At 37.1% G+C, this 16,971-nt stretch overlaps 1 protein-coding gene across 11 annotated transcripts in view; it reads left to right on the top strand.

Moving 5' to 3' along the window:
* IPO11 (importin 11) overlaps window positions 1-16,971 on the top strand; it is a 256,286-nt gene that overhangs the window by 168,600 nt on the left and 70,715 nt on the right. For 10 of the 11 annotated variants that reach the window (XR_004349281.1, XM_032627475.1, XM_032627469.1 and 7 more), the window contains one exon: window positions 14,418-14,513. The exons of the other annotated variant lie outside the window; for it this stretch is intronic. Coding sequence is in view for 9 of the 10 variants with exons in the window: in XM_032627475.1 (XP_032483366.1) it covers window positions 14,418-14,513 (96 nt within the window). In the remaining variant the exon portion in view is untranslated. The remainder of the gene's footprint in view (window positions 1-14,417; window positions 14,514-16,971) is intronic. 11 annotated transcript variants of the gene reach the window in all.

Here is a 16,971-nt window from a genome sequence, read left to right as displayed (position 1 = left end):
GTGCAGGCTCAGTAGTTGTGGCGCACATGCTTAGTTGCTCCGGGGCATGTGGGATCTTCCTGGACCAGGGCTCGAACCCATGTCCCCTGCATTGGCAGGCAGATTCTTAACCACTGAGCCACCAGGGAAGTCCCAAGGATTCTTTTAAACATTTAGCATTTGGCAAATACAAACTGAAAGTGCACTCTTTCTGGAAGGAACAAGACTAGAAACAGGATTAATCTGAATCTCCCATGCAGTAATCGCTGATTCATGGGAGAGATGCTGGAGCCCTGGACTGGGATGGTGGCAGAGAGGATGGATGGATTCTAGAGCTACTTTGGAAGGTGACTTGGTGATTGGCAGAGGCATGGCAGGTGAGGGAGAAATCAGATGTTAGGTTTTTGGAAAATATTTGCCCTTAGACTACAGGCAACATTTTAGAAAACTCTTGTTTATTTATAAACCACATAGAGAAGTAAATACACCTGTTTTAATCACTACTTAGGTCAAGAAATAGAACATTCAAAAACATATATGTGGACATTTCTTGAACTTAAGAATTATAGAAATAACCAAGTGTTTAAGCTTTAAGGTGGAGGGGGACCCACATGTAATAAGGGCATTTTTACTCCATTTCTTACCCACACCACAACAAAAACAGTAAAATTTGCCATATTTGTTTTTAAGCATTGGCAAAATGGGAAAAGAAAGCCTGGAAACCTTTTACAAGGTTCTGAAAATGAGCTTTGATGTTAGGTCTTCCTACCAAGTTGGTCCTTCATGCACTTCCCCACATCCTATTGTACTTCTTGTTCTCCCTTGTTAGAAGGATCCCACTCCTTGCTTGTCTTCTGTTACTGGGCCAGACTGGAAAATGTATTTATGGACTTGTAATATGTTGTGCTGCTCTGGACTAAGAGGAAAGAGAACGGGGTACGTGAAACCAAAGAGAAGGTTGTTCTCTTTACCGGTTAGACTTTGTTTTTATGCATCGCCTACTGAATAGTAACTTAATTTTTTTCCTTCTGAGAAGGCCCATTTTATTTCTCGTTAAAACTTTTTCTTTTCTGTTATTGGACTTGCTGATAAGGCCTTAGGTGAGTGGGGAGGGATATGCATCAGTTGTCTCAAATTATTATCTAGTTTGTTATTGATTTCACAGTTATGGAGCAATATTAACAAGTGATGGGCCCATGGTTTTCAGTATTGTACTGTCTCAAGTATAGTTTTTTAAAAGTGCCCTCTATTTCTAGTCATCACTCTACTGAAGTTGGTAGGCTCTTGTGGCTGCATACGTTAATGTGAGAAGCCTTGTGGGTTAAAAGATAAATATGGAGAAAGCAGCATGAATGAAAGGAATGTATAGTATGCGTTCTACTGGTCCAAATGTGCCTTGTTTCATTGTTCCTGACTTTTGAGGCATCATGTGACATAGTAGAGGGCACTATATTTTAGTGGAAAGTAGTTTTTTGATTGTCAGTAGTGTGTAATTGTAATATACAGTACTTTCCTTTTATCTCCGTGTCTTCCCGTATGTCTTGAGTTTCCAGTACCTGAGCATAAACCCTTAGCCTGTTCTTAGTTTGGATATTGGCTTTGGAAAATCTAACGTTTTGCCAGATACCTTCTCTGATACTCTTCCTAGTGTTAATTCTATTCTTAATACATAAGTTCACATTTTCTTTGTATTTTGTTTGAGGTCCCATGGAGCAAATATTTTTATGTTCTAGTTCAGTTTCCTCATGTTTTGGCTTTCAGAACCCCTTTTCTTAAATCATCTGCTTCTCATCTATGAAAGCCTCCTAAGGCATTGTCTTCTAGAATGGGGACCTGTGTGATAAAAGAATAAAATATGTATGGTCTCTACCCCTGATTCTTGGCACAGAGCTCCTGAAACCCTTGTAATTTCCTAAGTGATAAGAACATTAGGAGCATCTTTTGTTCTGACGAGGCAGCTCTGGGGTGGGCTCCTAGACTGAGGTCACCAGAGACACTGAGCCATGGTTAGAGGTTTGGAATTTTCAGCTCCAAGCCCCATCTTTCACAGAGGGGAGATGAGCTGGAAATGGAGTTAATAATTGAGTATGTATGTAAGGAATTCTCCATAAAATCTCAATAGTAGGGTGTTCAAGGAGCTTCCAGATGGGGGAACACATCCACATCGGAGGGGTGATATGCCCCACCTCCACAGGGACCAAAGCACCTGTGCTCAGGACCCTCCCAGACCTTGCCCTCTGTAGCTCTTCATCTGGCTATTCATCTGTATTCTTTATCATATATTTTAGTAAACTGGTAAACATGTTTCCCTGAATTCTGTGATTTCTCTGGCAAATTAGTTAACCTAGGGAGGAGTCATTGGAACCTTTGGCATCTGAGGGACTTGGGGGGTGGCTCAGTCTTGTGGGTCTGAGACCTTAACCTGTGGGATCTGACATTATCTCCAGGGAGATAGTGTTAGAATTGAGTGAAATTGTAGGTCATCCAGCGGGTGTCACAGAGAATGGCATGTTGGGAAAATCTTCCACACATTTGGTGACCAGAAGTAAAGTGTGCTATGAGTAAAGAAGACTCACAGAAGAGAAACATAGTAGGGAAGGACAGGGTTTCTCCCTACTCGGGAAGGAAAAATCTGAGTTTTTTTCCATTCAGGACCATACCCTCCTGGAGTTTCACTCCTACTGTAAATACAACTAACCAGGTAAACTCAGGCAATAGCATTCTTAGCAGATGGAATCCCTCCATGGAAGTCCTAAGACTAAGAAAGTGTTTGTCGAAAAGAAGGCTGGTATAGCTGGAGAGTAGAATGAAAAGTTAGGTGAGGTCAGAGAGAGGTAGGCAGCAACAAGGTCAGATGGGGCTGAGTAAACCATGATTAGGAGTTTGGATTTTTATGTGTAATGGGAAGTTACTGAAAGGTTAAACCCTTACTTACTTTGTTTATTTATTAAAATTTTTTTAACATCTTTATTGGAGTATAATTGCTTTACAATGTTGTGTTAGTTTCTGCTGTATAACAAAGTGAATCAGCTATACGTATACATGTATCCCCATATCTCCTCCCTCTTGCATCTCCCTCCCATCCTCCTTATCCCACCCCTGTAGGTGGACACAAAGCACCAAGCTGATCTCCCTGTACTATGAGGCTGCTTCCCACTAGCTATCTGTTTTACATTCGGTAGTGTATATGTCAGTGCCACTGTCTCACTTCGTCCCAGCTTACCCTTCTCCCTCCCCGTGTCCTCAAGTCCATTCTCTACGTCTGCGTCTTTATTCCTGTCCTGCCCCTAGGTTCTTAAGAACCATTTTTTTTTTTTTTAGATTCCATATATATGTGTTAGCATGTGTAAAACACTTACTTTAAAGCAAGCAAGACATGATCAGATTTTGCAAAAGAGCACTGTGTAGAGAATGTTAGAAGAAGCAAAGAGTGGAAGGGTCCCTATGTGGGAAGTTATGCAGTAGTTCAAAGTAGAGACAGAATTGACTTGCAGCACACTGTTCACAGCAGGAATATAGAGAAGTCAAAAAATTTCATAGATAAATGTGACAGAATTTGATGATAAATCGGGTTTTTGAAGGGTAGATGAGAAGAAAGGTCAAAACTGAATCCCAGGTTCTGGCCTGAGTCATTGGGTGCTTAGAATTGCTCTGTAGTCAGATAAGGACAACTGGAAGAGAGCCTGATTTTGATTTTCTATCTTGTTTTGCTTTGTTTTTGTTGGGAAGGCATTCAGAAGTTTGGTGTTGGCTACCTTAAGTTAGAGATGCTTGTGAGACTGCCAAGAGTGGATGAGGAGGATGTAGATGTAATAGGGTTCCAAAGCTCAGAGAGGTCATTGTGAGTGCTAGCAGTATTTAGGAGGAATTTGGCAGTGTGCCTGAATGAGGCAGGTCTAAATAGCAGGCATTTAACTCATTTTCCCTGTAAGAAAAATCTACATAAGGTTTTTGGTCAGCTTGAATGTGTTGTATTTACAAAGCTGTAGCAAAATAGTCAAATGCTTATTATATTGTTAGTTTAGTTACATATACATATTTTAAAATAATGTAAATAGAGAGATTTTTTTCCCCTGTTATTTCGTGATAGTTTTATTCAAATGCTTCATGTAAATCTTTGACATCAGTGTTCTCATCATCACAGCCTTCCCTTCTGATCACATAACACTGTTTTACAGAGCACATTATCTTCATTTTGGTCTGAGCAGTGTGACATACAGTACTTCTCCAGAAATTTAACTCTAAGCCACAAGTATCTTTTCATATAACGTTAATAACGTTAACTAAGTTGGCTTTTTCTCATTTATCCTGAAGATATATGTTCATGATTGCCTTGTGATAACTTGTATAGCTCTGTTTTCAACAATGTCCACCATTTATAATGGTGAGGTCGTGCCTCCAACCCAATAATTACTAAATCTCTATTAAATTCTTTTGTATCACTTAAAAAAAAAAGTTTGTCAAGTGACTCCTGTAAGCTTTGAAAATAAACATTGATTGGGTTTTTTCAGCCTAATGTCTTTTCCAAACGGTTCTGTGCCAGTCATTGATCATCTTCTTTTTAATGGAACCTAAGTATATCTTCACTGAGCAGTGTTTCTTAAAGCATAGTCTTCCTCTTGAAAATCATATAATATGGCAGTTTCTTCTCATCCCACTGTACATAGATCATTGTAGTTACTTCTTACTGTCTTAAAGTTAGTGGCTTGCTTTTTCCCCCCCACCTCTATGCAGTCAAAAAAGAAAAAAAGTTAATTGGGGGGATGGTTTATAATATGTAAGGATAATTGTTGTATAAACTTTAATTTTAAAATAACTTAGTGAACTTCCATTATGAACTTTTTATCCTTTTATTTCCTTGCCCAGTATTTGTCAAGGGAACTAGATTTATTAATACATACACTGTTTCATGACCACAAAGAGAATTAACTGTGTAGAAAGGATGTATGTTTCCATTTAAGTGACAGAAATATTTCCAGCCTAGGTCCTGGAAAATAGAGAGGGGAAAAACCTGAGTTTAGTGTAAATGTCACCACTTTTATAACTTCCGGTGTGGTAGGAGTTCTGGAATAAGACCGATAAATCAAGGCTTTTTTCGTTTTCCTTTTTCTTTTAGTAAACTGCTGTTCTTTGCTTAATATTGTTAATATAAGCAGAAAAGTATAATTTACAGAATATTTTATTTGATTGTGGCTTTTAGTGCTTAAAAACTTATTTTCTTAAATTAACTTCATTGACCCTCTGACTTAGGATTTAATGATGTGAGTGGGTTCAGATATTATTACGTGCAGTGTACAAATAGTATAATTGTTGTCTGGTTAGAGCAGAGAAAATTTTAAAGTAGCTGAAGTTCTGATTTCTTTCTTTCTTGGGCTTGCTACTGTGAAAAACTTAAATCATCAATTTTCGATTATAAAACTATTCAGAAAAAGTAACTGAAAATTTGGTGTTTCTGCATTCCTGTTTTCCTCCAAGGCCCAAGGGAATGAAGATGTGATGTAAATGTGTAAATCCATCACTTACAGAGAAGCTATTTAAGGCACAGGCTCTATGATGATGGATCAGTTAATCTAAAAACTGGAAGTATAAAATGCTTACTAGAAAAATACTAATAAAAATTGGATAAGTGGAAAGAAACTAGAGCCCTGTTCACATTTAACTTAATATTTATTGTTTAGGCTAACCAAATGAATATTAGAATATTTCTTGTATTTGTGCCTTTGGGATTAAAAATTTTGCACTATCTTTCTAGGGGCATTTTGTTTTCTGAACACCTGTGGTTGGGTTCATAGTGATACAAAAGGACAGAAATAATTTTAAGCAAGCGTGATTTTTTAAGTTGGGTGAAAAACACAAAGATGGATTTTTTTTTCTTTAGTACATAGTTTTCAAAAGCAAGAAAAAATCACTCTCTGTGAAGTTTCTGCAATTCACATATTCTACAGATACTGTTACACACCCAGAAAATGTCATATCTTTAGGAAATAGTAAGTCAAGATTAAGAGCTGTAGTTTTACTCACGTGCATTTAACTGAAAAAGAAAAGTTTACTAAAAAGTATGTGGAATTGTTTTAAATAATCAGATGGTCTTTACCCACTGAGTAAAATTTTTAATGCTCTCACCTACTTATTTATTGTTTGTGTCTGTATATATATAGAACATCAATTACACATACTTGAAGAACAAAACAAGCAGATGTTTAAAAAGGCCGGTCTTCTTTCTGTAGCTTAGTTGTACCTCTGGTCTGTGCAAATAAATTAATGTATCAACCAAGTATGTAAAATAAGAAAAGGAAAAGTGTGATAGGTAAAAAGGAAGATTACTAATACTTCTTGCCCTTCAGTTTTACTTTTATTCTCTCCTTTCATCCTTGATGGTAAACTTTCCTTGAATTTTCTAAGATGAATGTTTCAGATGTAGATTCCAACACAGCCACCTTCTGTTCTATTTTCTGCCTAATGTCAGGTGTAGACTGATCAATTGTAATATGTTATCTACAGCTTAGTTACCTATACTTGTAATTTTAAAAAGAAATAAGTAAAAATAATATTGTTTAAAAAAAACAAGGGAGGGCAGTTTTTGAGCTTTGGGGATCATAAATTCCTATGATTATTTATTGTGTGTTCACATGATGCATGTTACCCTAAGGGACATAAAGAAATAAACGTAACACATGGGCTCTGCTTCATGTTACTTACCATCTTAGGGAGAGCAGGCATGAAAAATTAAAGGACATAAGAAGAAAGTAATAAAAAAGGTGCCACATGAGTGGCACGCCAAATGAGTAGTGCAGAGGTTTTATGCTATTGGAAATTCAAAGGACAGAGTGCTCAATTACAGTGAGGTAAAGAGTGGTCAAGGGAAGACTTCGTGAATAAAATGTGAATTATACATTGAATAGAAAAAAGGAGGGAGAACATTGTGAGGAGCAGAAAGGGAGTAAGCAGTTATTGGAGTCAGGAACTTCTGTATTCAGGAGGTGATGACTTAATGCCTGAGAGCAGTGAAAGGAAGAATAGTTCAATACCACTTTGGAAAGGTGGTTTTAGTAGAGCTTGCTGAGGTTCTCGATAGGCCTTGAAAGTTCTTAAATTAAGGAGAAAGAAAAGAAGGTACCCATTTGCCTCCTTGAAGCCCTCAATAATAAGGGAATGAATAGAATCAGTTCGGTCCCATTTAGCATTGTGAAATGAAATATCAAATTTGGGATTCCTTTAGGAGAAGCATCTATCCTAATGCAATAAATAAAAGATAAGTTAACTTGAAAATTCTAAGATCTCAAGTGGTGGTAGAATGATCCAGTCTCTAGAGGCCAGTGATGAGGATTAGAGAATAGTAATTTGCCAGTGCTTCATGAGCACCATCCAGACGACAGGATGCTCTGACTTAAGCCAGTAAATACTGGGTCGGCCGAAAGGTTCGTTCAGTTTTTTCTGTAAGATAGCGCTTAGTTAAGTCTTTAACTTCATTTGAAACAATTTTGCTAAATTGTATTCTGACAGCTGTCATATCAGCGTGCATTAAAAAAAAAGCATCAAAATTGGTGAATTTTTGTAGCCATTTTAATAGTGAATATGGAAGAAAAACAACATTTTCGGCATATTATGCTGTATTATTTCAAGAAAGGTTAAAAACTCAGCTGAAACGAAAAAAATGATTTGTGCAGTGTATAGAGAAGGTGCTGTGACTGACTGAATGTGTCGAAAGTGGTTTGCAAAGTTTCATGCTGGAGATTTCTCGCTGGACGATGCTCCATGGTCAGGTAGACCAGTTGAAGTTGATAGTGATCAAATCAAGACATTAATTGAGAACAATCATCGTTATACCACACAGGAGATAGCCGACATACTCAAAATATCCAAATCAAGCACTGAAAATCATTTGTACCAGCTTGGTGATATGAATCGCTTTGACGTTTGGGTTCCAAGCAAAAAAAACCTTTTGACTGTTTTTCCACATGCGATTCTCTACTTAAACATAATGAAAAAGTTCCGTCTTTAAAACAAATTGTGACAGGTGGCGAAAAGTGGATACTGTACAATAATGTGGAATGGAAGAGATCGTAGGGCAAGTGAAATGAACCACCACCAACCACACCAAAGGCCAGTCTTCATCCAAAGAAGGTGATGTTGTGTATATGGTGAAATTGGGAGTCCTCTAATTTGGGCTCCTTCTGGAAAACCAAACAATTCCAACAAGTACTGCTCCTAATTAGACCAACTGAAAGCAGCAGTCGACGAAAAGCATCCGAATTAGTCAACAGAAAACGCATAATCTTCCATCAGGATAACGCAAGACTGCGTGTTTCTTTGATGACCAGGCAGAAACTGTTACAGCTTGGCTGGGAAGTTCTGATTCATCCATCTTATTCACCAGACATTGCACTTTCAGATTTCCATTTATTTCGGTCTTTACAAAATCCTCTTAATGGAAAAAATTTCAATTTCTCTGGAAGACTGTAAAAGGCACCTGGAACAGTTCTTTGCTCACAAAGATAAAAAGTTTTGGGAAGATGGAATTATGAAGTTACCTGAAAACTGGCAGAAGGTAGTGGAACAAAACAGTGAATACGTTGTTCCATAAAGTTCTTGGTGAAAATGAACAATGAGTCTTTTATTTTTACTTAAAACCTGAAGGAACTTTTTGGCCAACCCAGTAAGTCAGAAACCTGTAAAATTGAGAAAGTCAGTTATTCAGGATATCATAACCTGATTTAAAACAAAAAAGGAACATCTCTTTTGTTGCTTCATTTCTTTGCCCTTTAGTTGTTTAAGTTCCCTGAGGTGGCCATCTTTTTTATCCCCAGGGCTTATCAGGATGTCTAACATGTTTTGTGAGCTCATAAAATGTCGACTAAAGTGAATGAACTTGACCATGGTGACCTATATACCAGGAAGAATTGGCCTAGGTAATGTGACCACTTACTCTAATCACTTCTTTCTTCGTGAGTTAATTGGTATCCTGGTATAAATCCACCTCTTATTAATACTCAGTAAGCCAGTCTTCTGAAGTTTGCTCATGGGAGTATACCAAGATAAACTTCTGGCTGGAATAATCAGTAATCAGTGTTTTGTTTTTTCTTTAAGCTCCTGAATGTTGTTTTTTCTACCTTGCTGTAGAAAACTGCGGGTTCCATATCCATGGATACAGAGGGCCTACCGTACTACACCATTTTATAGTATAAGGGACTTGAGCATCCATGGTTATCGAGGGACCATTGTATAGACTAGCATGGAGTTTGGCTGTCTCTTTCAGGGATACTAGATTGCCGTGCCCTAGTTAATGTGACCTGCCACTTCGTGGTAAGCGCTGACTTTGGAGAATTAAGAGTTGAGTGAGATTTAAAATTACATGGTTTTCTCTGGCTACCTTTACTTCTCCCACATTATACCAGACACCAGATTTGAATGGATATACACAAGAAGACTACTATTAGGAGATGATACACTGAGAATTCTAATAAAGTATTACTCGTAACTCCAGTATGTAATACATATAAAAGAAAAAAACTGAGCTTTTTTCATAAAAAAACCAAAACAGTATAATACCTAGTTCCTGGCTTGTTGTATTTAAAGAAATAATGTATATAAGATTATCAAAGTACAATGACTTTTCTCCTTCCCTTTGTTCCTCCAAACCTATTGCTATTTCATTCCTGGTTTCCAGCTCTCTTTTGATTGTTTCCATTTTAGATGTCTAATTACATTTTAAAGCATGTAATTCAGAAAGATTGTATATTACAAAAAACAAGATTTATTCTTAATTTATAAAGTACAGGGTTGAGAATATTGTGTGGATAAAAAGGGAAACAAATGCTTAATATTCAAAAAGAATCATAAAGAATACTGTATAAAAATTTTATTTTAAAGGCTGCTTCTTAAATGTAACATTTACACATTTTTGTAATACTTTAAAAAGGAGGAAAAGAATTTGTAACTTCTTAATGCTTGTTTTCTTTAAACATCTGTATGCAAGAAAAGTACAAGCCTCTTTTAGGTTTTTGTTACCTGTATTATTTTGGGGTACTTTTCCCAAACTGCTTAATGAGTGGTAATTGAGTTGCATCCTTCTGAGTGCTTTTTGAAATTGAATACTCTGAAGATAATTTTTGTTTAACTTCTCCTTTTATTGATCCCAAAATGTGGCGTAGAATCTCCTTTTCCACTCTTTTTCTTCAGTCTGTCTCCTTTTCTAGAGTCAACTCTTTTCATTCAAAGCCAGATTACATACCTTTCTACTCTGTGCCATAGTCATTTTCCCCTTTTCTGAACTTGAAGTCCAAGCCTCACCCGCTCTGGCACTTACTAAGTACCCCAGGGTAAGCATGGTTTCCCCCGTCTACTGGAATTAATCCCCCCTTTTCCCCTGTTTTCCCCCAGGCTAGATCTCTGCCTCTTGTGTCCTTTTCTGTGCAGTATGGGTGACATTTCAGTGAAAAAAATGACTGACTGAGGTTGCCTCACCTCCCTTCTTCACCCCTACAAGACAGTCATCTAAGCCTCTCACTTGGTAGAGCTAGAAATTCAGCTGGAGGCAGGGGAGGGAAGGAGTGTGAATCACAGTGATCACATGACTGACTTCTCCTCCAAGCCTGAATAAGCATGGGCCAGGACAATAGTCTTTCTTCCTGACTAGCATGTGCAGGTAGAGCCGAGGTTGGACTTATATCTTCTGGCCTGTGTCCAGTCTGCTTCTGTGAGTATCCTTATCTCTTCTTTAGTTTGATTTTAACACTCATTTTTGTCAATCATTCACTAATACTGTCTTCTGGCTTTCTGTAAACCTCAGCCTCCTGAACCTGTTAGATTTCTCTCAGAACTTTTCAAGCTTCATTCTGGTTCTAGCAGTGTCATCTAAATAATCCGATCATTTATGAGAAAGGGGTGAAGTTACTGCCTTTGGCAAGAATTGTGCAGTCAAAAGTTTACCTTATCCATGCTGCAGTTTATCACAATCTGTTCTGAGCCTTCAAGGCTCATTCTGTAAATGTTCATCTCTGAATTGAGGCCCAGTGCTGTAGCACTGTACCATTTTCTAATTATGGCAAAGATATAACTTCTTACCATCTCCTCAGAAACATGTGTGACCATGCTGGTAGCCCCAGCATTGATCAATATGATAATTTGAAGTAAAACATGTAAACAAATGAGCTGGTTGTCAAATTATACCTTTTTAAAATCTCTCTCTCCCCTACACTGCCTTATAATTAACATTCACACACATAGTAGAACATGGTCACACGTGGGTTGTCAGATACCTGTTAGGAAAATTCATAATCATTTTGAGAAAATAGTACTCAGAAATTCCATCGATTTCTTGGGAAATTTCTAGCCCTAGAAGGTGTGGGGTTGATCTTGGAGGTGATCTGAGCAGAGAAGGCAGCTGCCTGAGTCCCTAAATAATATTGACATAAAAGCCTGGTAAAGAGCCTTGGAAGCTATAGAATACAGGGCTTTTGTCTTTTTCAACTAATTGAAATCAGTTGTTGATAGCTATCCAGAATACTGCTCTGTTAAAAAGGAATGTCAGGCCCTGCCTGCCTTAGCTTGCTATGATGGATTAGTGGTGAATTAACTCTGCAGTGGGAAGGGAAAATGGCTGTATTCCTTGCCATGTATCTGCCATCCCCGAGTCCAATCTTCACTTTACAAACAAGAATACCAACACCTAGAGAAATGACAGAGAGTGGCTGAACTTTTAGTGCACAATCTTGGTTTCTAATGCTTTTTAAAAATCATTTACTTTAATATGACTTTTAAAAATTTGACATGTAGGTAATTTACAGTGTTTCAGCTAAACAGCAAGTGATTCAGTTATATATATATACACACACATATATATATTCTTTTTCAGATTCTTTCCATTATAGGTTATTACAAGATATTGAATATAGTTCCCTGTGCTGTACAGTAGGTCCTTGTTGTTTATCTAGTTTATATATAGTCATGTGTATCTGTTAATTCCAAATCCCTAATTTATCCTTACCCCCCTTTCCCCTTTGGTACCCATAAGTTTGTTTTCTATGTCTGTGAGTCTATTTCTGTTCTGTAAATAAGTTCCTTTGTATCATTTTTTTAGATTCCACATATTAAGTGATATCATGTAATATTTGTCTTTCTCTGTTTACCCTACTTCACATAGTATGACAGTCTCCGGGTCCATCCATGTTGCTGCAAGTAGCATTATTTCATCCTTTTTTATGGCTAAGTAATATTCCATCGTATATATATATGTACCACATCTTCTTTATCCATTCATCTGCAGATGAACATTTAGGTTGTTTCTGTGTCTTGGCTATTGTGAATAATGTTGCTCTGAACATTAGGGTGCACATATGTTTTTGGATTAGAGTTTTCATCTTTTCTGGATATATGCCCAGGAGTGGGAATCCTGGGTCATATGGTAACTCTGTTTTTAGTTTTTTAAGGAACCTCCATACTGCTCTCCATAGTGGTTGTACCAACTTACATTCCCACCAACAGTGTAGGAGGGTTCCCTTTTCTCCACACCCTCTCCAGCATTTATTGTTTGTAGCTTTTTTGATGATGGCCATTCTGACTGATGTGAGGTGATACCTCCTTGTAGTTTTGATTTGTATTTCTCTAATAATGACGATGTCGAGCAGCTTTTGATGTGCCTGTTGGCTCCAATACCTTTTTCTAAGGTGTTTCTCGCTAAACCAGATAAGGCAGATTGTATGTGTGTTTCTTTGCTGAGAGATTTTAAAAATTCTTATGCGAAGGATATATAATGATACCAAAAATATATACTCTTGCAATAGGTTGCTACATACACATTAAAATGCAACGGAATGATAACAACTATTGGTTATTTTGCCCATCTGGTGATTTAGTTCTCTAAAACCTGATCACACTTGAAAGTACAGACAGAAGGTTTTGACTTTACAAAGGTGAGAACATGACCCAAACTGTGTTGACTTTGGGAACTACTTTTAGTGAACATTTTAAAACTTAATTATGCATGTTAATGCAGTATGAGAAACACAGTATGTCCCTTGCAGGAATGATACTATTAGTTCCCTGGAGATGAGTTATAATTTATTCAGTTATTTTTAGCATAATTTTGTGTGCCAGTAAATGGTCATATACTTCTACTTTTTAAAAGTTAGGCTTATTAAGGTATAGTTCACATACAGTAAAACCTCTTTTAAGCATACAGTTCTGGCAAATGTACACAGTGTATAACACTTCCACACTCAAGATACAGAACATAACCATCACCCCCAAAAGTTCCCTTGTGTCCCTTTGCCTGGCAACCACTGATTAAATAATTTTGCCTTTCCAGAAAGTCACATAAATGGAGTCATACGGTATATAGCCTTTCAAATCTTTTATTTTTCTCAGTGTGATGTTTTTGGGATTTATTCAAGTTGTTGCAGGTATCTGTAGTTTGTTCCCTTTTATTGCTGATTATTCCATTGGATAAATGTCCCACAGTTTATCCATTTGTTAGTTGGTAGACACTAGGGTCTTTGCAGTTTTGGATTATGAGTAAAAGTACCATAAATGTTTACATACAGATCTGCGAATACTTGTTTTGGTCTTGGGTAAATACCCAGGAATGGGATTGCTTAGTTGTGTGGAGTGTTAACTTATAAACTGCCAATGTGTTTTCCAAAACGGATGTGTCATTTTTTATTCTTACTGGCAACGTAAGAGAGGTCCTGTTGTTTTTCACCCTTGCCAGCACTTGGTATTGTCAGTCTTCTTAATTTTACTTATTAAAATCTCATTACAGGGAATTCCCTGGCAGTCCAGTGGTTAGGACTCGGCACTTTCACTGCAAGGACCCGGGTTCAATCCCTGGTCGGGGAACCAAGATCCCGAGCAAGCCGAATGGTGCGGCCAAAAAAAAAAATTTCGTTACAGTTTTAATTTGCATTTCTCTGATGACGAATGATATTGAGCATTTTTTCAAGTGCTCATATGCCATCTGTATTATCTTCTTTGGTGAAGTATCTGTTCAAATTTTTGTCCATTTTTAAATTGAGTTATCTGTCATCTGAGTTTTCAGCGCCAAGTTCTTCATCAGATTTATGTTTTACAGATATTTTTTCCCAGTCTATCGCTTGTCTTTTTCCTCAGGAGTAGAGACTTTTGATATTCAAAATTTTGTACCTGTATTCTTTTAGTTATGAGATTAACACAAGACTATTATAATAAATTAAAGAATATTAAAGCATCTCTTTCCCATCTGATCTACCCACCTAATTAAGCATACTGGTAATCTAGTGAAAGAAAATTTTACTGTAATATGCAAAGTACAATTTCTGCTTTAAGAAATATATTTTGAAAGTTTCTTTTGTACTTTCAGACTAAAATTTCTCTTCATGTTCAAGAGGATAATTGAGGGGAAAAAAAAGAATTACCTGTTGAAACACTTCATTTTAACCTATTTTGCTCTTCTTTTATTCTAGTGTTATCCAAGATAAATTCTGTGGGATTATAAACATCTCAGTGGAGGGCCTACATGATGTCATGACAGAAGATCCTGAAACGGGAACTTATAAAGAGTAGGTGGATCATTTAATTAATTGCACTTGGACTTGGAGAGTAATTAATTATATCCTGCATTATTTTTGTTTACTATAACCATATAAGTTGCCATGGTATGGCAACTTCTAAATTTTGTCTTTATAAAAGAAAAATATTTTTGTTACTTTACTTATAATATTGTTGGATCTTGAGATAAGCTTAGTTTTGTTATAGTGAGATTCTCAATTGGACTTCTTTGGTCTAATCATCATTTTATTATTTGACATTAGGTTTTTAAAAAAATTCCAAGTGTATTTTAACATATAAATTCCTCTTTTAAGATATCTTGAATAGTATGTTCTTTTTTTCCACTAACAATGTTCCCCTGCCCTTCAGATGAGTTATGGAGAAAGGGGAATGGATTAGCATCTTATATTTGTATTTGACTGGTTGAAGCAACCCTGGCACCTTTAAGATATTAGAGGGTCATATGGTACTTGACTAGTTCCAAAAGAGTGTAGTTAAAATTACAGTTGATTATTGAACAACGTGGGGGTTAGGGACGCCAACCCTCTGCACAGTTGAAACTCCACGTATAACTTTACAGTTGACCCTCTCTGTATCTGCAATTCCACATTTATGGATTCAGCCAACCACAGATTGTGTAGTACTGTAATGTGTGTAGCACTGTAATACGAATTTATTGAAAAAATCTACACATGTTCAAATCTGTTTTGCTCAAGGGTCAACTGTGTATTCTTTGGGAGATTAGTTAAAATTATGTTATCAGGAATGCTGATAATCTCACATTTATATAATTATTAATGTGAAAAAAATTTTTATCACTATATCCTGTTATTTATAATAGTAGAATTATCATATCTTTCTTAATATTGCTATTAATTTAAAGCATGTTTCATATAATGATAAGCAAGGCTTCATGAGATTCCATACTGCTTGACTTCTCAATAATGTACTTAGCCCATTTTCCTTGCTTTTTATAAAACCATCTATAGCAAATGGGAAAGATTGCCATTCGAATCATACTTTGTTGAAAAATATGGAAAGTAGATATATGTAGTTGAATCTTATTAAACATGTATGAACAAAATGTTTCTGGCGTGTAACTTAGCTTTCAGGAACATAGGAGTCCAGATGAAGTGGAAACCTCAGACTTTCGTGATTACAAACCCAAAATAACAAACCATTTTATGTGTGTAGGCAGTTTTTAAAAAGTTAATGTAGGGCTTCCCTGGTGGCGCAGTGGTTGAGAGTCCGCCTGCCGATGCAGGGGACGCGGGTTTGTGCCCCGGTCCGGGAAGATCCCACATGCCGCGGAGCGGCTGGGCCCGTGAGCCATGGCCGCTGAGCCTGCGCGTCCGGAGCCTGTGCTCCGCAAGGGGAGAGGCCACAACAGTGAGAGGCCCGCGTATGGCAAAAAACTAAAAAAAAAAAAAAAAGTTAATGTAGGGGCTTCCCTGGTGGTGCAGTGGTTGAGAGTCCACCTGCTGATGCAGGGGACACGGGTTCATGCCCCGGTCCGGGAAGATCCTACATGCCGCGGAGCAGTTAGGCCTATGAGCCATGGCCGCCGAGTCTGCGCGTCCGGAGCCTGTGCTCCACAAAGGGAGAGGCCACAACAGTGAGAGGCCCGCGTACCGCAAAAAAAAAAAAAAAAAAAAAAGTTAATGTAGGGATTATGGCACATGACTATAAATATTGTGTTTACATATATAATATGTGACAAAGTTTACAACTGTTTGTGAAATATTTAGGATATATTCAAATGTTCCCTGTCTTCTTTGGAGTATATAATTTAGTTAGGGGGAGGGCGTGTATAATAATAGCACCATGAAACTAGTTACACATTACTAGTTACACTAGTTACACATTACTAGTGAAACACTAGTAATGTGTAAAGACAATGATATATGTTTTGAACAAAGCACACAAAACAGTAGAATTCCAGATTGTGCTTTAATAGAATGTCAGAGAAAGAAAAGGCATAGTGTGTTAACTGGAAGCGCTGAGAGTCAGGAAGTTGTTAGAAATAAAGTTTAGAAATTATCTAGTGTAGTTTCATTATTTAAAAGATAGGTTACAGAAGCTCAGAAATAAAGTTTAGAAATTATCTAGTGTAGTTTCATTATTTAAAAGATAGGTTACAGAAGCTCAGAAAAGTGCAGTGACACAGCAAATTAGTGGAAGAGTCAAGACTAGAACCAAGGTCTTTTGGCTCTATATGCCACACTCAGCCATGAGGGAAGTTTTGGTTTGTAAAAGGAAAATGTTGGATGTAAGCACAACAAACTGACTGGGAGACCATTATCTGGTCTCCCAGATCTGGGAGGTGCATATATCTGTTTGAATTAGTGTTTTTCTTCAGATAAATACCCAAAAGTGGAATTGCTGATTTATGTAGTAGTCCTGATTTTTGGAGGAGCCTCCATATTTTCCATAGTAGCTGCAGCAATTTACATTTCTACCAGTAACGCA

Source organism: Phocoena sinus, chromosome 3, assembly GCF_008692025.1.
Source record: "Phocoena sinus isolate mPhoSin1 chromosome 3, mPhoSin1.pri, whole genome shotgun sequence".
Classification (NCBI taxonomy): domain Eukaryota; kingdom Metazoa; phylum Chordata; class Mammalia; order Artiodactyla; family Phocoenidae; genus Phocoena; species Phocoena sinus.
This window is presented reverse-complemented; position numbering and strand designations above follow the sequence as displayed.